This window comes from Babylonia areolata, chromosome 6 (assembly GCF_041734735.1).
Source record: "Babylonia areolata isolate BAREFJ2019XMU chromosome 6, ASM4173473v1, whole genome shotgun sequence".
Classification (NCBI taxonomy): Eukaryota; Metazoa; Mollusca; class Gastropoda; order Neogastropoda; family Buccinidae; genus Babylonia; species Babylonia areolata.
Window position 1 is genome coordinate 7,589,063 of NC_134881.1, and position 27,996 is coordinate 7,617,058.

At 39.3% G+C, this 27,996-nt stretch overlaps 1 protein-coding gene across 1 annotated transcript; it reads right to left on the reverse strand.

The window, feature by feature from the left end:
- Positions 1–6,620: 6,620 nt before the first annotated feature.
- LOC143282702 (WD and tetratricopeptide repeats protein 1-like) lies at positions 6,621–27,415 on the reverse strand. Its single transcript, XM_076588381.1, has 13 exons — positions 26,886–27,415; positions 23,713–23,843; positions 23,091–23,202; positions 22,390–22,577; positions 20,106–20,330; positions 18,307–18,392; positions 16,468–16,674; positions 14,155–14,347; positions 13,378–13,560; positions 10,885–11,117; positions 9,377–9,545; positions 7,885–8,077; positions 6,621–7,063 (listed from the first exon to the last, which is right to left on the reverse strand). Exons 1-13 carry the CDS (start codon positions 26,943–26,945, stop codon positions 6,881–6,883), a joined length of 2,163 nt encoding a protein of 720 aa, XP_076444496.1. The 5' UTR covers positions 26,946–27,415; the 3' UTR covers positions 6,621–6,880.
- Between the last annotated feature and the right edge of the window lie 581 nt (positions 27,416–27,996).

Sequence of the window (27,996 nt, forward strand, 5' to 3'; positions counted from 1 at the left end):
CCTTGCCTACCTGCAATGAATAAGTGGATGGTTTGTCTTTTGAGTTCAACTTTGGGTAACCCACAGAACTCCAGCATTGCTCACTCTCCTTAGCTGGCTACATGCAGCTAATCATCTCTTCGATTCTTGTCTAGAGAACAATCTGACATGATTTTGCCACAGCAAGCAATGAATTCATCATTACCGATGATCAGTAAAGATTCTGCAACATCTTAGAGGCAAAACCTAAACTTCTTTCACAACATACTGCTGTTTCAAGCTACTTGGGCCAGGTTCTGGTTCACTACCCACCATTCTGAAAGCGTCATCTAAAATTCTGAGATTTGTACTGCAAATTACATCCATACAAAATGTGATTGGGTGTTGTTCCTCATTAATAACTAAAGACAAAGTAGAAATATCAAACTTTCCTGTTGGTGCCTATTGGGACAAACTAAGTTCAAAATAGAAATTATGGGTATGAGGTGATGTGGACATACAAATTATATATCCTTCACAAATAGTGAAGAATTTTAGTGGATTAGTGAACATGTATCTCTCTCTCAAACTTCGATGTTTCCTTGAAACTGAATTTTCACACTCCAGTCTGCCCACTCTGACAGTCTTAGGTTGTTTTCATTTCCGTTTTTTTGTTTGTTTTGTTTGGTCCTTTTTTCTCTTTTTTTTAAATGTCTAATAAATCACTGTAATTCATGTCACAGCTGAATGTTTTAAAATGGATGTCACTCACTGAAAAAATCATACATGTGTTTCGAGTCATGTTAGGAAGCTTTTACCACAAGGCGATGAAAATTCTGTCTTGCTGGTCCATTCACCAGTGGATTTTTTTTTTCTTTAGAAAATTAGCTTTGAATATGAATATTTTTTGTCTTTTCCTGGACTTGATAGTTGGGCATTATTTGTATTTTTTGTACCAAGGACATGTGAGGTATTTGTTGGCAATTCTTTTGTTTTGTAAGCCTGTTATTTTATGTAATTTTCTGTGTCATGTCTAATTATGTTGTGATTTGGTTAATCCTCTGATGAAAAAGTTGATGAAGCGGTTAATCTCAAAGATACATTCTACTAACTTCTAGGTTTATGAGCATGAATATGCTTGTACTTCTGCATAATTTTCTTGTGCGGGTGTTTTTTTGTTTGTTTTTTAGTCAGGTTTTACAGGATCAGTATTTTGGAGTTTTTCAGGCCTAATATGGCCATGTGTGGTCAGCTGGGTTTAAGGAGAAGTGAAAAAAACAGGATTAAAAAATAATGATTTCATAGAAAATTAAATTCCAGTAGTGATTGTCAAAATGATACAGCTAGCTGAAAATGCCAAAATGTAGTTCTTGTTTCCTTCTCAATTTTCTGTTGTACAAAACTGTAAGGGTACATATTGTTCCTCTCCCCTAAACTTGCTGCTGACACAGAGATCAGTACTGAAAGAAATCTGATTATTCAGGCCTGCTTTTAAGCTCCATGGCAAGCAACTTTTTGTCTGTAACTATTTTGAACTTGGAAGGGTTAAAAGGAATGAAAGGATTTGAAAAAAAACATACAAGTGAGAAAAAGAATGGAGTGTCTGAGTGCAAACATATGCTCACCTCTGTGTGAGTGTGTGTGTGTGTGTGTGTAAATGGTTTAATATGTGATAAACAATGTCTGTAAGCAGTGGCAACTAAGAGTAAGAATAACAACACACATACTTCAGCTTTTATTTGCGTTACACTTACAGAACCTCTGTTGCTGACAACAAGGACAAAAAATGTCAATGTCATATTGGATTCTGCAGGAAGTCTAACAAGCTGTGTTCATTTGAAGAATCCCGGATCTGGTCATAAATTTTTTTTTCAGGGCTGGTTTTGCTAGACATTTAGTTTTAACTCATCAAAACAACTGGATCAGAGGATTATTACAGAATACCTGTACTTGTCACCTTTCACCAGAAAATTAGTCTCAAGTCACCTTTTATTAATTTTCAGTTGTTTCCTTGACATGTTTGATGACCTCTTTTATGCAATGAAAACTTGCATAAAATTGGGTACAGAATACCTCAGCTATCCTCCATGATAAGCAATTTCCAAAAAATGCACTCTTAAAATGTCCCCAGATTTCAATGGAAATATTTTAATTACATTTAAGCCATGAGGGGGCGGGGGGTGGGGGGGGGGGTGGGGGAAGGGTGTTAACACAAACTTTCCATAATTTGGTATCTTATGATCTTATCTATGGTCTCCAAGCATGACCATGCCCGATGACTTGATTTGTTTTGTCATGGACTATCACATAAAGAGTGAAAAACAAAACAACAGAGTAAAAAGCAAAACAAGACAAACTCCACCAGAGATATATATATATATATATATTTGTGTGTGCGCGTGTGTGTGTGTTTCAGTGTAACTCAAATGACTAAATACATAATCTGGTTAGTCACTGACAATCAGAATTACAGTACAGGTGGCAAGCATACCAGCAGCATACCTGTCATAAGTGCCAGGGGTTCAGTCATGAAAAAAGATTCAACAAGTAACAGTTACATAATCCTTTTTCTTTTTCAAATTCCTTCCCTTTTTGGTTCCATGAGCAGAAATCAAGTCAGGCGTGGTTCATCCAATTTTTTCTTGGTATAAACATGCTTAAACAAAACAGACAAGGAGGTTGGCTCTCTTATAGAAGAGCAGTGAGAACATCAGTTTTACATTTGAAAACTGGGTTAACAACAACCAACCTAGATGTGCCCTAAAGTGATGCACAAATCTTTAACAAAAAAAATCAGTTAAAATGCAAACTAAACACAAACATTCTCTGAGCTGCTGCAAAAATGTAGTTCAATAAACAGAAAAGCATCTTCATTGAGATGTCTTATTTTCTGTTGCCTCTTCTGCGTGTCTTCAGAGTGTCATTATTCCCAGTCGTCTATACTTCCATGAAAAACCACACCAAGCTTGTCTCCATCAGTTCTAGTCATAGTTTTAGCACCAACAGACCACAGAAAAGTATCAGTGTCAGGCTGCCATGAGGTCATCCACCACAGAAGACCCTGCTCTGCTGCTGAATTGCTTTCGTGGCTACTTGGCTCAATTGGTTTTCTCTTTTTCTCCTATCCTGACTGGATTACTGCAATTCCACCCTGGCAGGTTTACCATCTCCCTCTAATAATAGACAACAGAAACTACAAAACAATGCCGCACAACTTGTCCTCACAAGAAAGAAATCTGATCATGTCACACCTCTTTTGCATCAGTTACACTGGCTTCCTGTAGAGTAAACATTCACTGTAAATTGCCTTCCAACATTTTTACAAAACTCTTCCCACATATCTCTCCTTTGTACTGGAAACATATGAACCATGCCGAATAAAGTCGCTGAAGTCCCAAGAACTGATATATAATGCACAGGAAAAAGGTCTTTTAGAACTCAGTTCCCACAAATTTGGAATTCTCTACCTTCGTCCCTCAGAAATGCTCCTTATCTTCAGTCCTTAAAGTCAAATCCACAAACAATTCTGTACTCAGCACAATATATAAACCAAAGTCTGTTTGCCAAATGGAATTCTATGCCAGAAATATTTTAATGTTAATGCAATCCTGCTTCATGTGCAGTTGATATTGAATGTGTTTGAGTGTGTGTGTGTGGGTTTTTTTTGTGTTGTTTTTTTTGGGAGGGGGGGGGGGGTGGTGGTTGTTTTTTTTAAAATTATTTCATATTAATCAAAACATTATTTACTTGATATCTTTTATGGTTTGACAGATTGTACTTTCAGATGATCATCTGTGGACACATTTGATGTTTTTCGGTGACAGTGAGCTGTTATACTGTTTATACTTCATGTTTATAATTAACTGCATCATGTAAGGGGCTTTGAGCAGCACTAATACTGGATATTGCACCATAGATGTTGTGTATTATCATTATTACTCTGATGGTGTCTGGAAGTATCTTTTTTTCCCCCTTTTTTCAGTGTTACACCTTCCTTTATGGGCTTAACAAAAAAAAAAAAAAAAGAGAGAGAGAGACCATTCCCAAAACAACACTCAACCACAATTTTTTTTTCTTTGTTTTTATGATTGTCTGTCAGTTCCTGCACCAGCAGTCCATATGGACTGTGGGAGGTACGAATGCCACGTTGCCACAAGGCCGATCACCAGGGAACACCCTGTTCCGCTGCCAAACCGTTTAGTGGTCACTTGGAGAGTTAATTAGTACTTGGACCAAATTATTATCTTTTTGGCCTCTAAGTTGCCACACCCTGATCTTGTTCAACGTCGTGGGTGTGCAGGCACCCATGGTTTCTGTGTACGAACTAACCCTTCGCTGTACGTCGTGGGTGTGTAGGCACCCATGGTTTCACTGAAGAAATAAGACCTTGCCGTACGTCGTGGGTGCACAGTAACCCACACCTGTCCGTAAAGCAAATTTGACTTTTCTTCAGCAGACTTGCATGCGCAGTTTCCACTTGTGCGTGTAGGCTATTTACTCCAGTGCTTGACCAGGCGCATTGTGAATAAGTTTTGCCCGTGAGAAGAGAGTGTTGTTACTTACAAAAAACGTTTTTTTTGTTTTTTGGGTTTTTTTTGTGTGTCTGTGTGTTGTTTTTGTTGTTGGTTTTGTTTTTTTGGCTGGCTGGCTGGCTTTTTTTTTCTTTCTTTTTTTAGCCATAGTCGGGTTTTCTCTACTTTGAACAGATTAGGATAAGAATAAAATTTCTATATCAACTATCTTTCTTTTTTTAGCCATAGTCGGGTTTTCTCTACTTTGAACAGATTAGGATAAGAATAAAATTTCTATATCAACTAGATTTTAGATCAATTGGTTTCAGACTTACAAAAATATCCAGTTCTTAGAAAGGCACTTTAATTCCAACTAGATAAAAAGCTATCAATCAGTTGCTCCCGATCATTCTCTACAAGAAAAACAGTTCATTCAATATTGTTGAAGATATCTAGTGCAATAAATATTGTTTTCTGAAATTAGTTACAACTTTAGAGTAAAACTTACCGCAGACTTGAACCGGGATACGATCAACAAAAGACAAGGTCACTCTGATCTCTCTCTGTAGCGAGCCCAAGTGACGTCACGTCGACAACGCGTGGCGCGCAAGCTTTGCATGGGTGGCTCCACACCCACGACGTACGGTGTGCAAGGTTTATTCTTTGGGAGTATGGGTGTCGTCACACCCACGACGTACTGGGACATTAATTGATTAATAACTTCTTTGTTTATGTATAAAAGAAAATAATGTTCAGTGGATATGTAGTAAACTATTAAAATAAGTTTTAATTGTTATGTCTATTTATGTCTTCTGTTAGGAAAAGCTTTCCAAATGTCCCCATCCCATGTTTTCTTTTTATAAAATATTTGGAAATATTTCAGTTCATGTGTTATCAGTAACGTTTTAGACTTGAGGCATTTTCAGTATTCACTAAATTGACCTTTTACCGCAAAATCATTCTCTTACAAGTTATGGGAGTGAGTGGAGATAAGGGGGAAGGGTTAAAGGAATTCTTTTCTGTTGATTTGTACTCTACTGCTGCCGAACATCATTTTGCATAAATTGACAGACGACAAAATAATTTTTTTTCTGGGTTCTTCACACAGCAGGCAGAATGCAGTATATTGCGGACCCATGGAGAAAGTCAGGCTGCATCCACATTGTCACATTTCTTGTCAATGGCTTTCTCTTGTGTGGTTTTCTCTTCTACAATGTCTTCTTGGGGAATGATAACGGGGAATAAACTTCTCATCAAACCAGTTTAAAGTTTTCTACAACCCATTTTGACATATCCTCCATCACAGACAAGTGCACACACGTTCAGTAACTTCTGCTCTTTGGGGCACAACTTTCAGCATTTGTCTGAGCTATGCATGCATGTAAAATGAAGTGTATATGAATGGACTTCCAGATCTTTTTATGAGGAAGTTTCTGAGTACTCATTTGCAGTTTAACTGTCTGACCTAGCATTCCGATTGGAAATGTGCATCACACAGTGCTTCCATACAAACTTTCAGGATTGGAGATCAGAAATTTACAAGTTTATGAATCTATGGAGATGCAGCATGGCATTACAAGCTGCAAATAGCTTTTTTACGCTGCCAGTCAAAACAGATTTCTTTGATTGGTGTGTGTCTGTAAAGCATATTTTTTACCTGACCCTCTGCATGTTAAAATATGAAGAAAGAAAACTATGACACCAGCTAACTCAGTGTATTAACCTTCTTTCTTTTTAAAATCCTTACCAACTTGAAATACTTAAAATATACATATCCATGTATTTATATAATTATATATATATATATATATATATATATATTTACTAACCTTTATTAATGTTGAAAAGCAGGGTAGAAAACTGGCCGGGCTAGATGAGTTAATATTTCCCTACATTTCACTCTTCATTTTCAAATCACTTACAAAGAAGCTGGATCTGCATATCAAACACAAGGATAAAATGTATTGGTAATGCACAAATTCAAAGAACCTCTATGAATCATTCCCCCTGGCAGGAAAACCAGCAGACTTGGTGAACACATGCTCAACATAAAGAATTATAGCTGTCAATCACTGTTACAGACAATACTGAAAATAAAACAAACAGTGCATGCCTCACAATCAAAAGAAAAAAAACTTCCACCCCAAGAAGTCTGTCAGCCTTAAAAACTGCTGAAGTATGAAACTAGTTTTAATCAATCAACTCGTGATGGAAAGTGGTGGTCACTTTTCGCATTACATGCATTTTTTTAAAACATTTATCACAAGTGTATCAGAACATCACAGTCCACAGTTTTCTGACCAGGATCATGTCCGTGAAGGATGGCAGATATTGGTGATGTGCACCATTAGGCTGGGGAAAAGTCTCTGCTATGCCTTCACACTCCTTCAGTCCGTCAGTCACACCCTCATTCATGTCGTTCGACAGGTTGCATTGTCCGCAGAATTTTCATCCTCATCCACATCCAGGAATCCCGTGATCCTGTATCCCATGTTGAGTAACATGACCTCCAGGGGGTCAGCATTCATGCGTTTCTGATTGGCGGAGGCAGCGTCATCAGAGTTGTTCACTTCCCGGTCATTTTTGCTTCCATCCTGCGACAGGAAATGATGCAGTGGGAAAGAGCTGTTTTCATGACTTTACCTTTAAAATAACTATAAATAATGACCAGGGAATGCTTCAAAATACTCGATTTCCATTTTATCAGCCACTTCATGTTTTGTCAGAAAACAAAATGTGGCGAAACTAAATGAAAGGGTCCTCTTACAGTACACTGATTGTTTCTAGCCCCAAACTGTATCATTATCTTTAAAGAAAAACAGCTGAGTTCAGCTTTTGGCACTGAGTGGGAACATATTAGACTTAAAAACAAATGGTCAGCACAACATTAAACCACATTTCATAACAGTTACTTCTCACAAACAACAATAAAAGAGAAAACAGCAGGATGGGTAGGAGGTAAGGGTGAAAGCGTTACCAGCACTAATGATTCATATCAGATAACTGGTAACCATCAGAAACAAGTGTTTGTCAAACCAAAACTTGTGTACTGGAAATGGAATAATTCCACCTAAAGCAGCCCAAATCAATCAGCAATCATTGTTAAATCATAACAGAGATCTATCCAAGTTTAAAACTTTCCATTTCTTCCTCACAACTTTCCAACCTCGACAAATCATAACAAGAACTCCAAACATTTGAGCAGCACTCCACACAAAAACTGATTATCAGTGTCTCCTGGTAATCACTGCCCCATGTAAAGACATACTGTGGAACAAATATTTGTATATTATCAAACCAAGTTTGATGCTGACAAAAATATTTCCACACATGTATATATACATATATATATATATACACACAATTGAGCTCCCCCCCCACCCCACCCCCCTGCACACCCCCAAAAAAATCTCACCTCAGCTCGAGGACTCCAGAGACGCACAACAGGATCAATGCCACTGGTGGCCAGGAGACAGGAGGTGGGGTGAGGCTGCAGGCAGTTGACGATGGAGTCGTCCCCCCTCAGCACCTGCACAATGTTGGTGGTGCTCTTCTCCCAGATGAAGAATGACCCATCGTCCGAGCCAGCCACAATGTACTGCCCATTGCTGCAACAAGCGGCAAGAATGCGGAAGAACGGTTGAGATGCCTACCTGCCAGTACAGTGTCTGTAATGATCTGGGTGTGGTTCCCAGTCTTAGCCTTTCTCCCCAAGTTTGGAAAATCAAACCGAGCGTCTAGTCATTCAGGTGAGATGATAAACAGGTCCTGTGTGCAGCATGCACTGGGTGCACCGAGAAAGAACCCATGGCAACAAAAGGGTTGTCCTCTGGCAAAATTCTACAGAAGAAACCCACTCTGATAGGTACACAAGTATGTATGCATGTACTCAAGACCTCACTAAGCTCGCTGGATTATGCTGACAGTAAGGAGATGGAACAAGCAGAGTCATCTCTTATTTGTTTTTTTCCAGCACCATATTCACAGTTTCATCAAAATATACTTGGCCAAGCAAAGTGAAAGGGTAAATTGTACCTGGTTTTTGTTCCTACATGGCATTCACAATCTAATAAAGCATACTCGGAAAAGCAAAAAGAAATGGTAAATTGTACCTGCTTGTTTTCTGCATGGCATTTACAATCAGACTGAAATGTACTAAAAGTGAAATGGTCAATTGTACCTTTTTTTTCTGCATACCATTCAGAGTTAAAATATATTCAGCAAAGCAATGAGAAATGGTAAACTGCACCCTTTTGTTTTTTTTCTTCTGCACGGCAATTCCAATCCGATTAAAATATACTCTGTAATACAAAATGAAATGGTAAACTGTACCCAAGCAATAAAAATGACAATACAGCACCCTGTCCAGAAAACTACTCCAGATGCTTAATCATATAACACATGGGGTATAATACATAACACATTACTTCAATGTTAATGTAAAGGAAACAAAAGCGATGATTTTTATTTCCAAATATTTCTTTATTTATGTATGTATTTGTATTTCTTTTTATCACAACAGATTTCTCTGTGTGAAATTCGGGCTGCTCTCCCCAGGGAGAGCGCGTCGCTACGCTACAGCGCCACCCATTTTTTTGGTATTTTTTCCTGCGTGTATTTTTCTACAGAATTTTGCCAGGAACAACCCTTTTGTTACCGTGGGTTCTTTTACGTGCGCTAAGTGCATGCTGCACACGGGACCTCGGTTTATCGTCCCCTCCGAATGACTAGCGTCCAGACCACCACTCATGGTCTAATGGAGGGGGAGAAAATATCGGCGGCTGAGCCATGATTCGCACCAGCGTGCTCAGATTCTCTCGCTTCCTAGGTGGACGCGTTACATCTAGGCCATCACTCCATGTAGGGGGAGGAACACACCGCAAAGGCCTTCAGGCGGGCTGACTGACCTGCCAAAGAAGTTGGCCTCCTTGATGTCTGTGGTAGTGTTGCAGTGGCCACAGAAGCGCTGCGTGTAGTCGTTGGCATCCTGCTGCCACTGCTTCTCCTGTTCAGAGGCAATAATCTTTCGGCGCTGCCCGGACGACCCTTCCTCTGCCCGGGCATCACTCTCTTCCCCTGAACACACACACACACACACACACTGCAGTGTTGAAATGGCTTTGCTGCCTTCAAACATTTCTAATCTTTCCTTTTAACTGGTTGCACGGTCTTCAGACATCTTAATCCTTGTTAGTCATAACCTTGTAAAACTACTCTTCATCCTACTGTTCCAAGGAACACAAGCAAGGGATTTTGAAGCCTTGCTATGTTGTACAGACTAAACTCCTTGGAAAGCACACTGAGCTCTTCTTGAGCTCCATTATCTTTAATGTATGGATAAATACTGTCTTTAAAGATAAGCTGCTGCTCTGAAACCACGTGAAACAATTAGGAAAAAAAAGGTACAATAAAATATCTATTCAGAACAACAAAGAGCTATCTGGAACAGAAATCTAATGAAAGACACTTGGCAGAAATTTTCAACTGAACAAAGACAGCACTAAAAGGAATTTATAATCTAGAAGCAAAATTGTCGCCTTATTATCTTAACTTTTAAAAAATCATAATAAAAAATTAAAAAAAGAAACTGTTCCAGATCCCACCAGTCACAAGGAAAATTTTACTAATCTTTCTAGGACTTTGTCCAATGAGTGAGACTCCACAAAATTCACACACAGACAGGCAGCCAGGACCTTCACTGCTGATCTACTATAACTGACACAAGACTCAGCTTACCCTTCTCCAACGGGGATCTATACCACAGAGGACCCAAGCATTGGACAACTTCACCTGATGAGCCAAAAGTTAACAGATCGTTTATCTCAACTCTCCACACCCAGCTTGCATAATTTTATCAAATTTGTATTCCCTAAAAGCTTTCTGTAGCACTGAGTGGCATATTCCAGGAATACTGCAGCTTCTTTCACAAAGATTATTTCTGCTGAGAGGACTGGAGCGGAATGGTGATCAAGTCTATAAACTGTTACAACTGACACATGCACATTCATAAGGATTCACCATAGTGGGGTGGTGGTGTAGTGGTAGGAGCAAGAGAATGTAAGCATGCAGGACCAAATCCCACATTTGCTCGACTTTTCTCCCCCTCACTAGACCTTGAGTGGTGGTCTGGATGCTAGTCATTTGGATGAGATGATAAACTGAGATCCTGTGTGCAGAATGCATTTAGCCCATGTAAAAGAATCCACAGCAACAAAACGTTTGTCACCCTCAAAATTTCGATACGAAAACAAAGACACTAGCAGATAGAAAAAAGACAAAGAAGGGTGATGCTGCACAATGGCGACTTGGGGACACGATCTCCCCAGGGAGAGCAGCCCGAATTTCAAACAGAAAAAAAATCAGTTGTGACAAAACAGCAATACAATACAACGCATAGCCTGAGCTTTCCACTGACCTTCCACCCTGGAAAAGATGACGGCCTTGATGTCTCGCTCTAGTGCATTGCAGGCCTGTGAAGTGCCGTAGTCAGGGAACTTGCCCTTGAAGACCTGCAGGCAGTCAAAGGCCTCCCGCACCCAGCCCAACTCGTACAGGCAGCGAGCCATGCGGAAGTGGGCCTTCATGTGGTTGGGTTCCAGACACAGCGCCATGTGGCAGTCACACAGCGCCGCGTACACATCACCATCCCTGGGAGGAATGAAACAGAGAAAAGCGTTTGGTCAGGAATGAGAAGGAATGAAACATGAAAGTTACTGGACACGAAAGAAAAGACTGAAATGCGAAGGTGACAGGACAGGACAGAGATGGGAGTGAAATGTGAATGTGACTGGTTCAGAAAGACACGGAGTAAAATGTAATGTGACTGGTCAGGAAAGAGATGGAGAGAATTGAGAATGTGACTGTTCAGGAAAGAGACTGTGTTACTGGTCAGGAAAGAGATGGAGTGAGATGTGAAGGTGACTGGTTAGGAAAGAGATGAGTGAGATGTGAAGGTGACTGGTTAGGAAAGAGATAGAGAGATGTGAAGGTGACTGGTTAGGAAAGAGATGGAGTGAGATGTGAATGTGACTGGTCAGGAAAGAGATGGAGTGATGTGAAGGTGACTGGTCAGGAAAGAGATGGAGTGAGATGTGAAGGTGACTGGTCAGGAAAGAGATGGAGTGAGATGTGAAGGTGACTGGTCAGGAAAGAGATGGAGTGAGATGTGAATGTGACTGGTCAGGAAAGAGATGGAGTGAGATGTGAATGTGACTGGTCAGGAAAGAGATGGAGTGAGATGTGAAGGTGACTGGTCAGGAAAGAGATGGAGTGAGATGTGGTGACTGGTCAGGAAAGAGATGTGAAGGTGACTGGTCAGGAAAGAGATGGAGTGAGATGTGAAGGTGACTGGTCAGGAAAGAGATGTGAAGGTGACTGGTCAGGAAAGAGATGGAGTGAGATGTGGTGACTGGTCAGGAAAGAGATGTGAAGGTGACTGGTTAGGAAAGAGATGTGAATGTGACTGGTCAGGAAAGAGATGGAGTGATGTGAAGGTGGCTGGTTAGGAAAGAGATGGAGTGAGATGTGAAGGTGACTGGTTAGGAAAGAGATGTGAAGGTGACTGGTTAGGAAAGAGATGGAGTGAGATGTGAAGGTGACTGGTCAGGAAAGAGATGTGAATGTGACTGGTCAGGAAAGAGATGGAGTGAGATGTGAAGGTGACTGGTTAGGAAAGAGATGTGAAGGTGACTGGTTAGGAAAGAGATGTGAATGTGACTGGTTAGGAAAGAGATGGAGTGAGATGTGAAGGTGACTGGTTAGGAAAGAGATGGAGTGAGATGTGAAGGTGACTGGTCAGGAAAGAGATGTGACTGGTCAGGAAAGAGACAGAGTGAGATGTGAAGGTGACTGGTTAGGAAAGAGATGTGAATGTGACTGGTTAGGAAACAGATGGAGTGAGATGTGAAGGTGACTGGTTAGGAAAGAGATGTGAATGTGACTGGTCAGGAAAGAGATGGAGTGAGATGTGAAGGTGACTGGTTAGGAAAGAGATGTGAAGGTGACTGGTTAGGAAAGAGATGTGAATGTGACTGGTCAGGAAAGAGATGTGAATGTGACTGGTCAGGAAAGAGATGGAGTGAGATGTGAAGGTGACTGGTCAGGAAAGAGATGGAGTGAGATGTGAAGGTGACTGGTCAGGAAAGAGATGTGACTGGTCAGGAAAGAGACAGAGTGAGATGTGAAGGTGACTGGTCAGGAAAGAGATGGAGTGATGTGAAGGTGGCTGGTTAGGAAAGAGATGGAGTGAGATGTGAAGGTGACTGGTTAGGACAATGAAGAGCATTTGTGTCTGCACCGGTTACTTCATTTCAATTACCACTTACTTCATGATATATTCTAACTTATTACTTTAGCACAGTGGAAAGAGAACAGGGAGTAACTGCTGAGAAAAAGATAATATAACAAATACGAAACAGTTTCCAGACTCTGCCATTTATAAAAGAAAAGCAAACAAACTCTTGCCAAGTTTGTTGCACCACATCTCAGCATGCACTAACCCCCTTCTCAAAACCATGTCAGCCAGCACACTACAACATATACAGAAATAAAACCCTAAGAAACACTGGCATGGAACATGCTAAGATTAATATCACCTTCTTTCTCTGGAGTGCCCAACATTGATAACAAGCAATAAAGAATCCACAATTCACCATCTCCACATCTCTGTGAAGAGCAGTTCCCAAAAAGACAAAAAATCAAAACAGGGTTGGGGTACAATGGAAACGGGTGGAAGGTTGGTTTTCTGTTTGTTTTTTTAATTTTTAAAAAACACCACCACCAACAACAATACAATTAAAAAACCTACTATGCAAGACCCGCCATAAAAGAAACTCCTCATCCTAATCCCACATAATACTTGAAGTCTTCACACACACACACACACACACAGATGTGAACAGTAGCTTACCACTTCCTTTTCATGTAAGCTGCCGCACGGTTGGCCAAAAGAATGGGCATGTTGGGACTGCGAGACAAGGCCTGGTTGTAAATGTAGATAGCTTGACTGTACTGCTCTCGCTCAAAGCAGTCATTGGCCAGCTTCTTCAGCCGGTCCACTAAAGCTGAAGCCTGGGTGTTTTCACCACGCAGCCTGTGGTACAAACACTGACATCACGGTTTCCCCAACACAAAACAACAGCACCAAATCTGTCTCCACATGATCATTTTGACGGTGTCCAAATAATACTATTACTATAATCTTGTAAATGCCCAGTATCTAGTATATGCCCACATTTCAGTTAAAAACTGTGCACTGGGTAAAGTACTTTGTGAACATCTACTGAATAAAGAAAAAAAAAGAAAAAGAAAAAGACAATCATCATGAACAGATGTTAATTCAGTCTGCTGCTTGTGATTGTGTTGCTTTACAAAGTAATGCAGATTCAGATCTTGAGATAAAGAACAGGACATCTACATGAGCTGTCGATGCGTCTGAAATACCTTGTGACATTATAACATTATTCCGTGGCGCAATGTAGTGATTCAGTAGCTAGCATTAGTTGAATCATACTGGTCAAGGGTTATATCAAAATTCCAAGACCTTTCCAGACCCTGAGTGCAAAATATATTTTCCTAAGACCTTTCCAGCCCTGGAAATGATTCTCTCTTTTTCTAAGACTTCTCCAGACTTCCATGACCATACAAACCCGGATTATAGTACATGCATACTAATCCCTCCACAGACCTCTTCCTTTCTCGTGGCTGGGCAGTGCTGGTGCTGGCACTCGCACTGGTGCTGGCACCGTCAGATGAAGTTACGCTGGAGGAGGAGGAGGAGGTTGAAGGGAAGACCGGGTGACAGGAAATGCCATTGGTGACACCGTTGGTGCTGGTGCCGTTGCGGTGCACACTGAATCCATTGCTCTGCGAGCAGGCCGCTGTTGACAGATACAAATTATGCTGAATGTGCACCAACACATGAAAGGAGATTAAAAATTATTGTTATCTCTCACAATAAAAAAACACTCCTTTTCCAGTATCATTTCCAGACTGAATAATGTGCCACAACACAGTTCATAGCAGAGCTGTCCATGGTATTTTTTCAGGGGTTCACAAATGGGAGTAAAAGTTGTTAGTTCAATGAAACCAATACTCTCTTTGTCATGGACATGGATAAACACACACACACACACACACACACACACACACACACACACACACACACACACTGCCACAGTGGGATCCTGTTGGGTTCACAAAACTGAGGACAACAAAACCACCAGGGATTCATTCAAGTACCAGTCTCCATCCATGTACATGCCATGTGTCTATCAAGTTAGGTATCTCTTTTACCTTTTTTTCCCCTATGAATTACAACTCATCCAATGGGCGCAATAGTGGTTAAAGAGTCGGACTTTCAATCTGAGGGTCCCGGTTTCGAATCTCGGTAACGGTGGCTGGTGGGTAATGGGTGGAGATTTTTTCCCATCTCCCAGGTCAACACATGTGCAGACCTGCTTGTGCCTGAACCCCCTTCATGAGTATATGCATGCAGAAGATAAAATACACACATTAAAGATCTTGTAATCCATGTCAACGTTCGGTGGGTTATGTAAACAAGAATATACCCTGCACGCACACCCCTGAAAACTGAATATGGCTGCCTACATGGCCGGGTAAAAACTGTCAGTCACACACGTAAAAGCCCACTTGTGCACACATGAGTGAATGTGGGAGTTGCAGCCCATGAATGAAGAACTCATCCAATCACAATGACAGACTGAATGGAGAGAGTTACCATTCTTTACTATTTGTTAATCATTGGATCTCCTGGTTTCATTCTTTATTAATTTCACACTGAAAGACATTTTATATGCTCTTCAACCCATGGACATAAATTGTGGCAAACTTTCTGTCAAGCTATCAATCATTTTAGGCTGTGCTTGAATAATGCTCTGTAAAATTATGGCTAACTTTCTGTCAAGCTATCAATTATTTTAGGCTGTGTTTGAATAGTAGCATGTAAAATCACTTTTGTTACACACTGAATTTCAAGCTACTTTAATCAGGAACACTGGTAAGAACAATGGTAAGAAAGATGTTAGAATTGCTGTAATATTTCATAATCTGCTGACAAACACTATCTGTGGCATCACATTTTAGTTAAATATGCCTATGTCCAGCTCCTCCTGTCATCACTACACAGTACACTCCTAAACTCACCAGCCCCCTATTCTTCTTTGTTCTTGCACTGCGTCCATGCCTTTCAGAGTGGATGTTTTCTGTGCATGACAATTCTTGAGCGTTTTCTGTGCATGACAATTCTTAAGCGTTTTCTGTCCATGACAATTCTTGAGTTTTCTCTGTGCATGACAATTTTGGGGGGTTTTCTGTCCATACCAATTCTTGGGGTTTTTCTGTCCATGACAATTCATGGGCATTTTCTGTGCATGACAATTCTTGGGTATTTTCTGTCCATGACAATTCTTGAGTGTTTTCTGTGCAGAACAATTCTCAGTCCTGTATTCAGAGAGTGGCAGGCATATAAAAAGGAAAATGAAGAACTACTGGCAAATAAGAGGAATGTCACAAACTCTGACATGACTGAAATATTTCTGTATTTATAAACACACAAAATCAGTTTCTGGACTACCGGGCATTCACTTCTTAGCTGAAAGAAGGGAATCACACACAACAATGCAGATAAAAATAAAACACAACTCCCACTCATAACCACATTTCCACTCCACCCTAATCCCCTCAATAAAACAGAATTGTAAATAATAAAACAGTAAAACAAGAAAAGTTTGGAAGGATAAACCTGAATGATACCGAGTAGTTTTGAAAATAAACTCTCAGGTGACAAAAAAAAAAAGAAAACTACTTCACATTTAATAAATAATGCAATCATGATTATCCCTAAAACATAAGTCAAAGATAACATTAAAACTTAAGGCTTGAGGATAACTTCCTAACTTCATCACCCCAACAGAATCTGCAAATTTACACGCCAATCACATTGAATATGAGCAGCTAAGGCTCGCAAGATCTGACACACCTTTGGCGGGTGTGGCTATTTTCACACAAGCAGGCGGCAGGTAGCGCAGTGAGGCAGAAGAGTTCTGGGCGTTGACATCAAACAGGTAGATCTGCTCGCCCCCAAGGTTCACCAGCAGCTCCCTGCCTGTGGGGCTGAACGTCACGTACGTCGATGCCAGAGTGCGGTACCGCTTGCGATAGTCAGACTGCTTCTGTGGCAGGTGACCTGCACGATATGACAATGACAACATGAAAGCAGCTTCGAATGGTGGCCTTGTGGTAAGCTGGAAAGCAAGAGAACCCCAGCGCTATGGTTCAAATCCTCTACTCAGCAGTATTTTTTTTCTTCAACAGAATGAGTGGTGGCCTGGATGCTACTCATTCAGATGAGACAATAAACCAAGGTCCCATGTGTAGCATGCACTTAGCGCACGTTGAAGAACCCACAGCAACAAAATGGTTGTCCCTGGCAAAATTCTTTAGAAATACACTTGCAAGCAGACACAATTTTTGAACAGGCGGTGTTCTCACTGCAGCTATGTGCCTTCCCAAGGGAGAGCAGCCCAATTTCACACGGAGAAATCAGTTGTGACAAAAAAAGAGTAATACAATTTCACTCCACAAGGGTTTCTGTTCTCTGAATCAAACTTAATGTTCCTAGAGACCTGGATATGATGCAATGATGACAACATGAATGTGGCTGCCATTTCACTCAACAAGGATTTCTGTTGTCTGAGTCAAACCTTACATTGCTGATAACTAGATTACTGTTGGGACTTTTTCTCCAACAGGTTCAAATCCTTGTGAACAGATCAGACAGACATGCTTGTGTGAACTAGGCAGGTTCCCTGATATACTCAGCATCAACAACAGGAAAATGTATATCATATATTAAAAAATGATACACAGGATTAGCTCTCTCTTTTTTTTTTTTTTTTTAATCACACTGCTTGTATTTTTGTGTGTTTTTTAAACTGTATTTGGAATTCTTGGAATATTTTTAGAACTCCTGGTATTTACAATTCTTAACTGCTCCTATCTTTAATTTCTAACAACTTGAATTCATAATTTTACTTGGGTTTTACAAGGCTACTTTTATCAGAAATTTCTACATTCCTATTTCTGCAAATTCTAAGCGCCTGTGTTTTGGAATTCATATCTCATGGAATTTATATCTCCATGTAATGTATACTTCACCACAGCAAACAGAGAGAAAACTAACACACTTGTACAAAAGCCTGGACTATAAGAAAGTATGAATGGTGCCACATGCAAGATGTTAAAATACAGGCCAAAAGCAGGGCTCACCTTTAAAAAAAAAAAAAAAAAAATTCCATTGGACAGTGGCCAAATGGTAATGCACCTAGTTAGAAAATGAGTGTTCAAAGGTTCAAGTACATATTACTACCCCAAATACTCTTCCCCTCAACCAGACCAAAAGTGGTGATTTGGGTGCCTTCTTTCAAATGAAAGATAAACCTATGCCTCCTGAGCAGCATGTACTTAGCGCATGTAAAAAGACCCACAGCAACAGTTGTCCCTGGTAAAATTCAGCAAACCCACTTTGATAAGAAAACAAATACACTAGCAAACAGAAAAGCAAATATGGGTAGCGCTGCCCTATGACGACATGCTCTCCCAAGCCTAAAATGTATCACAGAGAAATATATCTTGACAAAAAGTAATACAATTCAATCAATCAATACAATGTCATGTTCAAAAGCTGAAAAAGGTTTATTTCTTTGTTGTTTTTGCCTGACAGTTTTTCCCTTAGCCACTTCTCTGTTTGTCTTTTTACTGTTGAAACGAAGCAAACTTTCCAACAAGTTTTACTTTTGTACAAACACGTACAACTGACCTGCAATGAAATACTGAACACATCCTTCCGGCAAACTGTAGTCTTCCCCCTCCAGTGGCTCCAGGTGGGGGTGATCCCAGGGAAACCTGTACAGACAGACAGGGACAGTTACCCACAACTGCACATCATTTCTTATTTTATGATGACAATAAACTTAACCCTAACACTGCTTAAAAAAATAAAAACGCCAACAACACGTTTTTCCACTGGAGGTGACACTAGTCAATGACACGCTAGCACAACTGCAGGCGATGTCATTCGACCAAAAGTAAGAGGAATTTTCAATCAGGCTCTTCTCTGCCCTGAATCACACAAAAGTCCCAATATTTACATAAGATGAAAGGTCAGTCCTTCACCTATAGCCTCAATATCATGTTGTCTATGTCATCCCTTTTTCTTGACAGCAAATGAAGCAAACTTTACTGCGATTGCTCAACAATTAACATGGATGCTCAACTCCGTACTTCTAACGGAATTTGAGCTTCACATCAATATACTTTAGCTCAGGCTGTAAATACTAGGCCTGTTATTGATGAAAGTCAAAACTCTCAGTTCGCTGCGGACAGTGACCCACCAGCAACACTGACAACTGGGAACAAGATCATGCACGGAAAAGGCAGCGAGTCACTGCTTGTAATCAGTCAACAAACTGAAACTGAAGATAATAATCACTTTTCACAAGATTTTTTTTAATTGCTCTTTTCATATATTTCTCTCTTTCATATTAAAAAGAATAAGCAAGACTGAGTGGTTCCAAAGATATAAAGCAGTTTAAATACAGCAGCCCCCATAAGTCTCAGTCAATCTCTTGCACGGGCAGTTTTCAGCTATGCTTTGGCTAAGGTGACCTAGTTTCACACTAAGCAGATGACTGAAAGAGAAGTGGCATTAAGGTTATGTTTAATAAACGTGATGATGATATATAATGCCATGATATCTATACTCCATCTCACCAGCTCTGCTCTTCTACTGATACTCGACATCTCAGGATACCTCACATCCGACATAAGACCTTTGTGACTGTGCCTTCGCTGCTGGGAAAGGACAATTTATGTTTACTTGCCAGCTCAGAACTTATGAGCAGTTTTTTCCTTCAATAATTAAAAAAAAAAAAAACCTTTTCAATATTGGTAGTGGACCATCCGAAAGTTCAATATATATCTAAACATATTATCAGTAGTGAATGGATCACTCTAGAAATAAAAAAAGATTGAAAAAAAATTATTTTCTGTGCCTCTGAAATGAGTTAAAAAAAGCATTCCCTTTTTATTCTTTAAGCATGTATCTCTAGAACATATGGCTCCAAAGCAAAAGCACCAGAGCCACTACAACCCAGAAAAGTGCAAGAGGCAAGTCTGCAATTTTCATTCTTCAAGACTACTGTCTTTAAATGATAGTTTCTATATCTCTCTGATGGGTGGATATGCATGGTGAAGTATTGATCAACATTCTGTTTTTTTCTGGAACTAATATTCATCAACTCGGATGAGATGATAAACTGAGATTTATTGTCCCTGGTAAAATTCTGTTGTAAAATCAACTTTGATAGCAAATAAATATAGTTGCAGACAGGGAAAAAAAAAAGAAAGAAAGAAAGAAAAGAGAGAAAAAGAAAAAAATATATGGGTGGTTACGCACTGTGGTAACACGCTATACCCAAGAAGAGCAGCCCTGAATTTCGCACAGAGAAATCTAATGTGAAATGAAAAGTAAAAAGCAATACAATACACTTCCAATCATAGATGAAGAATCCCACCCCCCCCACCACCCCCACACACACACCCTCCCCCCACTTATACCTATTGTTTGGATCACCAGGAAGCTTCATGCTGCGACAGCTCAACATGCGACGGTCATAGACCCGGACGTAGGGGTCGTTGGCCCCCACAGCCATCAGCTCCGGCCGCAGGGGGTTGATGGCCAGGCACTTGGCCTCGGCATAGTCCCCCATGTGGGCATTCAGGTTGACCAGAATGTTGCTGGGCAGGGAGGGGTTGGCCTCTGGGCAGCGTAGGTCAAACTGCCTGTTGGGGGAAGGGACAGAAAGATGTCAAGTCAAGCCAGATGAGGTCATGTCAAGTCAGGTCAGGTCAGATCAGGTCAGGTCAATTCAACTCAACTTTATTATCCTCAAAGAGAAAATTCAAATGTGGTTGTGTTGCTCATGCTCACAATACAAATATTACATATGTAATAAAGACATGTATGTGTACTTAAGTAATCAAGTATACTTAAGTAATCATGTAATCACATAAAAACTACATTGACACATTTAAGAACAAGTTACATGTATCAAAGAACATTTACCAGTATTTACAACTATAACAAAAAAAAACCTCTTCACTCAGTACTGCCAGTTAGCTCCCCTGACTTTCCCCAAAGATGACCCATTTATATGGGTAAGAAATAAAATCGCCAAAAAACAAACATCCAAATTTATGAACTGAAAACTTCCAAACTGATCAGTAATATAACAAGTTAGTTGGGGACAAAATATAAGACTTCTCATGCTATCACACAGTGAGTATACATATTTTTTGTTCGAAATTTGCACCCACTGATGACTTGTAAATGAAGCCACAAAAGCACACAGAGTCTGAAACTGATTAAATTCAGAATGTCATACAGCCATGACAGGGCCCCTTCATCTAATTCTGTTGTCTGCCTTATGGCTGAGAAGAAACTGAGTCAGACGCCATTGTCGACATGCACTGTTGACGTAAACAAGCCACTGCGAAAATAACTCTCCTGCTCACGAGCACAGCAACAAATAGGAAATTTTCTATCTAAAATTACGTTTAAATAACATACTTACCGTGACCCAACTCGTGCAGACTCCAGCAGGGGTCTGACATTCCTGCCTGTGCAAACTACTATCTGCCTGTGCGGAGAAAACGAAACTACGGCCGATAACCTGCCGGAAGTAGGTAACCTCCCCTTTGTCCCGCTGGCTAGCGCCCTCTTTTTCCGGCAGCCATTATGACTCCTGTCCTGTGCTCTCCATACGGCTAAGTTTTTTTCGTATTTTCTGTCTGTCGATTCTCTGGCGTTCTTTTTTTTTGGTCAAATTTTGTCTCGAACCAGGTCACATAATTATATGGTTCGATTGCATTTACTGGTCGCAGTGAAGAATGGATAGGTCAGTTAAGATATTCTTGATGTATAACATCATTATGGAAATTAGGTGCCACTCCAAAAATTCAAAACTATCTGAAGCCCTGATCTGGCTCTTTTGTCTGAAACGGTTGAAAACAGTAGGAAAGGGCCCGGAGTGAGTTAAAAGGCATGGACATGTTTTAAGGTTTAGAATGGTTACATATTACATATCATGGATCATTTTACATATTTAAAAGCAATGAACGCTAATCAAAAAAACAATCAACTGAAGAACAGTTAAGTTCAATCAAAGTGCAATAAAGAAGAGAATCTCTCTCTCTCTCTCTCTATCTCTCACACTCCCATCAACCCACCCCCTTGATCTCCAATTCCTCTTTACTAATATTTCCTTATCCTCATTTGCACCACCATCCCCACCAAATGCCAAAGAGCCATGTCAGAAACAATGTAATGTACCTCCTTGATCAGTTCAGCAGACACCAAGCATAAATTTAATGCTGTTCTTGTAAATCAAACACTTAAATGGACTTTTTTTTCTAGTTTAGCTCTAATTTCACACATCTGCAGCTGATTTATATACGTACCTGAAAGACACACAGAATGGTAATCACTAAGGCTTTAATTTCCCCATGTGGATACATTTCTTCTAGGTTTTTAGATTATGCACCTTCAAGAATACTAATTTGTTAACTGTCATATTCATCATCGATTTTCTGTGCTTGATATGCATTCTTTTAGGAATACATGTGACTCTGTGTGTGTGTGTGTGTGTGTGTGTGTTTGTGTGTGATTCCTGTGACAATATTTATCTAATGGCTTTGTCGACTCCAGCGGGAACCTCTTGATAACCTCTTGCAAATATCTCAACTGTATTCTGAAAACTTTTTGTATGACTGTGAACTGTGTTCTCTGTTTATCAAAAAAATAATCTTAAAAAATCACCAACATCCACATGCACAGACATACATAATGCAGCCATCCTCAGCAGCACTCCAGAACACATAGGGCACGTTGGGGGCCGTAGCGATACGCTTGACTCGTCCTGCGTGACAGCTGAACACGCGGGATGTCTCCTGCATGTTCAGGTCATGGACACGGATCTTGCAGTCAGCTGCACCAGTCACTATGGTGCTGTCACCAGACGCAGGCAGGAACTGGTAGACACGAACAAAAACCATAACGCTTGATGCCTCCTTATAAAACTAGTTACACACAATACAACCATGTCAGATCTTCACAAAGAAGTGCTCTTACTTACATTGACATAAATATGCACAAACAGAGGCACTATTTCACACATCACATGTGGCTATGTTATAAGAAACAGGAAACAAGAGAATCTGAGCGCACAGGATCAAGTTCCACACTCACCATTATTTTCTCCCCCCCTAGACCTTGAGTGGTTGTCTAGACACTAGTCATTAAGATGATACGATAAACTGAAGCCCATGTGTACATGTACAAAGCACACATTAAAAAATAAAAAACTATAACAACAAAAGGGTTGTCCCTAGCAAAATTCTGTAGAAAAATCCACTTTGATAGGAAAGCAACACACTTGCAAGCAAAAAACAAAAACGAAAAAAGAGTGGTGCAGTACTCTAGCAACACACTCTCCCTGACAAAAAAAAAAGAGCAATACAATACAATACAGTTCAATACAATACCTTGACAGAGAAGATGTTTCCCTGGTGTCCGGTGCGGATTATGGTGATGGAGCGGTGCAAGAAGGGATCCCAGATGACAACCTGAACATCATCAGACCCGCTGGCCAACAAGCTGCACAGAACACACACAGTCCACACAGTCAAATCAAATCATATTGCTTATAGACCAGCCAACCATAATGGCTGAATATATGTCAGTTCTTAAAAACCAGTCAAAGAGAACACAGGTTGACTGGAACAACATAAAAAAAAGAAAAAAATAAATTTAAAAAACAACAACAATCCACAGTCACTTCTTCATTCACTGCCCTCATTCATATCCATTCTCTTAAAGCAGCACACATACCAACTGATCCAGCACACATTTCTCAATAACTGCGATGAATTAACAATAACCATTATCCTTTTCATAAGCAACCAGAACGCAACAATGCCAAAGTAATTGTGTAAACCACATTCCTTGTCACACACACACACACACACACACACACACACACAAAATAAATAAATAAAATAAATAAATAAATAAAAACATGCATGTGTACACATGCACACACACAGAACCAGGACTTTACACAGTGTTTTTATTGACTTATTACTGTGTATCATTCAGTCTTTATACCTGCCACTTTCATTCCACTCCAGGCAGTTGACACAGCCACTATGTCCTTCGAGTTCTGTTTCCAGCCCAAGTCGTTTGATCAGCTCTGGCGTTACCTGCAGGTTACGCTGAAAACTGCGGTAAACCTGGTCCTGAAAGGGAAAGTGAAAAAATGGCAAGTGGGGGAAAACTTTTAAGTCATGTTGACAATTATTTGTAAAATAGTCTTCTAACATTTGGAACATTCTAATTAAGTAATTCAAATGCTTTCATAGTCTTGTCAGCAATTTTTGCACATGTAGGCTGTAGCACTTTGAACAAAACATCACACACACACACACACACATGAAATTTTAAAAACTTGAGGAGGTTTATAAGTGCATTCCTAAAACAAAGGTATTCACAATCACTGTTCATAGAAAAGAGTATAAATTTCACTAATTCAGGCTGGCTTCTTGCATTTTTCACTATGTTCAACTTACAATTATTTTGTTTCATTTTTGACTCACTTGTGTAAACAAAGTGAGTCTATGTTTTAAGCCGGTGTTCGATTGTGTGTGTGTGTGTGTGTGTGTGTGTGTGTCCATGGTAAACTTTAACATTGACATTTTCTCTGTAAATATTTTGTCAGTTGACACCAAATTAGGCATAAAAATAGGAAAAATTCAGTTCTTTCCAGTCATCTTGTTTAAAACAATATTGCACCTCTCGGATTGGGCACATAAAAAAATTTAAAAAGAAGCCAAATTATATGCAAACTGCATTTACTTTTTTTTTTCTTTTTTTTTAATTCTCTAAACTTGGCACTTTGATCTGATATTCTGACACAACAACAAGAGCAGTCATTTTTATCATTTTTTGTTCAAACAGGAACTTCTTTTGCTAAGCATGGAAGTTATATTTATTTTGCAAACGTTTTGGTGCAGATAGTAAAAAAGGGAAATTACTCTGTAATTAATGCTAGGGGACTTAATTTGCTTTAAACTGATCTTTCTCATCTTAAACATTACATTTTGAAATTATACTCAATACATAAAAAGCTTGTGTGTTTTACTCTCAGTGTACAGGGCTTTCACTATGTTCATTCGCCCAAGTGGTCTTTTTCAGAAAATACTAAAATCAATACGAGTGGACTTTATAGATCTACTGGCTGAGCCCTGAAGGTCATGGGCAAAAATCAATTGCGTACACATATTTATACACATTCAAAGCGCATGCTCATATTCTTCGCGAACGTGAACGATGCTATTTTGTTTCAAGTTGTTGACCTGCCCGTTCAATTCTATATTCAAACGATAATACACGATAACATGTGATGGAAAGCTGGAGAAGGAGACCGTTAAATATTCATTCAGAGAAAGATTTGTGAACGCCTCATCACTTACTGGATTATGCCCCAAACTGCCATAAAAATATCCACGGAATCAGTCGGAATTCACAGTTAAAAATAATAAACCATGCGAGTTAATACCCTTGAACTGATAAAACGTAAAAATTTCCAGTCTTGACTTTTCTCAAAATGAAGTCCTTTTCACTTCATAAGATGTTTAGAAGTAGTTGTACTTGGCTCTACGTGTTATTAGTTTAACGAAAATATTCAATTTTCATATCAACTTTAAAACTATAAAACAACAATGAACATGAAAGAGAAATTGAATCGACCATGTCGTACACTAGTTCCCGGCGGGTGTAACTACACTTGTACATTTATCAAGATCCAGAGAAAACGGCTAAATGTTGCAGTGTGATTGCGGGGATAGCCACGTCTCCTTTACCGCTGACTTAAAAAGAATTTTTAATTGCCCTTAAAGATTTTTTGAATGCCCAAGATACACCAGAATAATATGATTTAAACAGTGTTCTCACCGTGAATACCGCAATCGATTTATAGCCCTTTAAAAAAGCATGTTTAAATATTATATTTTTGAACGTTAGTTAAGGAGCCAGGATAGTGTAATGGGTAAGACAGTTTCTTCTCACCCAAACACGCGGAGTTCGAATCTGGCGTAAGGACTTTTTTTCTTTTCTTTTAACCCGAAGCTTTATAATAAAAAATACAGAACACATTTTAACGATAAGGTTTTTTTTTTTTTTTATTAAGTGTATCACAAGTGAGTCTTGAAGGCACTGCCTCTCTTGTTCTTGTATGACATACCTTATGTTTTTGTTGTTGTTTGCTTTTGTATGTGAACTGAATGGGTGGGCGTTTCTTTTTCTGCTGTTAACACTATAAATATATAACAGCAGCTTTTTTATGTTTAACTGTTAACTTAAACTCAACACAAAAAGTTTATGACTCTATTTTGTGTTATCATTCAAGTATTATTCATGATTACTTCATGAATAATTCATGATTTTTTTGTTTTTGTTTTTTTTGTTTCTATTTCAATTTCATATTTGCAGCTAGATCAAATGTGTGAAATTAAATAGAAACAGGTGTAAGTCATACAAAAAATAATTTCAGTATCTCAATTCCATGTCCCCTTCTCATAGATAGTACTTTTTCTTTTGCAGTACATCAGTAACAAGTAACATAAAAACATGCTCAAAATTTACAGCAAATGTAATAAGCAAAAAGAAAAAAAAATGAAACAAATCATTACCTAAGTCCAACAATATGGCTAAATCCCCAAATCACTGAATGGCAAATCTCTATACAGAAAACTCTAGGAATCTTGCCCAAATATTTAATATATAAATTTAGCAATGTCCCTTAGGCCTTAATTTGTAAAAAAAAAAAAAAAAATCTTTCCCTTCAATTATAAATATAATACTTCATGAACAACTCACAAGGTCAAATGAGACCCAAATGTGTTTTAGGGAAAGAAGATGTCAAACTTAAGTTTGTATTTTGAATTAAAACTAATATATATATTTATATGTATCCTAACTGAACTCTAAATGGAATCAAGACAAGAATATTAACTGATAAACATTAAAATACAATCAACTTTGTTATTTCGTTAGTTCTTAAAACATGACACATTGGCCAATGATGGTGAATGCTCCCATCAGCAAGCACACTAGTAAATAAAAGGCACAAACAGTGAAAGTTTGTCCTGCTGAGCAAGTTTGTGAGTTTGTTTTGTCACTTTATTGTTGTCTTTTGCAGATTTACCTGTGTGCAAACACCAGTCAACTGATGTTAATTAACACCAAATGACAATGTTTCTCATATTCAAATCATAGCTTACATTTATTTCTCTCTGCCATTTCCTCTTCAAAGTCCATCCGTTCCCTGAATTCGATGCCATTTTCCAGGTCCAGCTGGTTCGTTCAAGAACTCGGGGATAGATGGGTCTACTCAGTAACTCAACTGTTGGGAACCGAGGTTGTGAAGTATTCTATTTCGAACAGGTACGGCGTAGCGAATGACCGCTGATCACTTTATATCTGTATTACCGAAAGCACTGCGATAACAGAACATCGCGACTTTTCTTCCTTCGTAAAGAGCGTCAGGAAAGTACTTTGTTCTTCAAGTTTTCTTCTGCGATGCAGACAGTATGCAGCCTATGACGTCATGTCCACTTTCGAAGGGAAAGTCCGTTCAAGAACTCTGTACAAACTATTGTTTCCATTCAAAGCTATGTCTCTCAGTTAGCGACTTTATGCTTAAAAACAAACAGCAAAGTCCAAAATATGCAGTGCGACAGGAAAACCTGTCTGGAAACCGCCGTTTGATGTCATTCGGTGGCTTTTGTTGTGATCGAAGAAGCACAGGAAACATACCTGTTCGTAATTGTCGCTATCATTCACCAGTGAACAGTGTTTCTTTTTGCAATCAACACTAAATCATAGCAAAATACCTAAATTTTAGGTTTATTTCTGTTTTTATGTACAGTTGTTCACGCCACACAAAATACTCGTGTTCGTCACATTTTTGCGACAAACAAAATCCAAAGGTTTTAGTTTCGTTTTCATCAATGAAACTCCACTGATAAGAAAAGAAAATCAGATCAGTGGTGAAACACGTTGTGTCTTAGTCACAGATCACATGTCACTCAGAAGCAGTATCCAGGGAGCCACAGACAGTACTATCTCAGCTACTAAATGTGCACAAACACATGCACACAGGAACGCACACGCACACACATGCATGTGTGTTTGAAGACAGTCGATCAATTATGTGAGTGCACAGGGTCTCATAAATATATGTTTTCGACAAGAATGAAGAAGGTTAAATCCTTTGACCCCAGCTGGGGCATGGAGGATAAACGGATGGCACCATTAATTTTCAGATACATACAGCATCATTATAATAGTATTATCAACAGATATACTTTTGATACAATTCAGCCCTCGAAG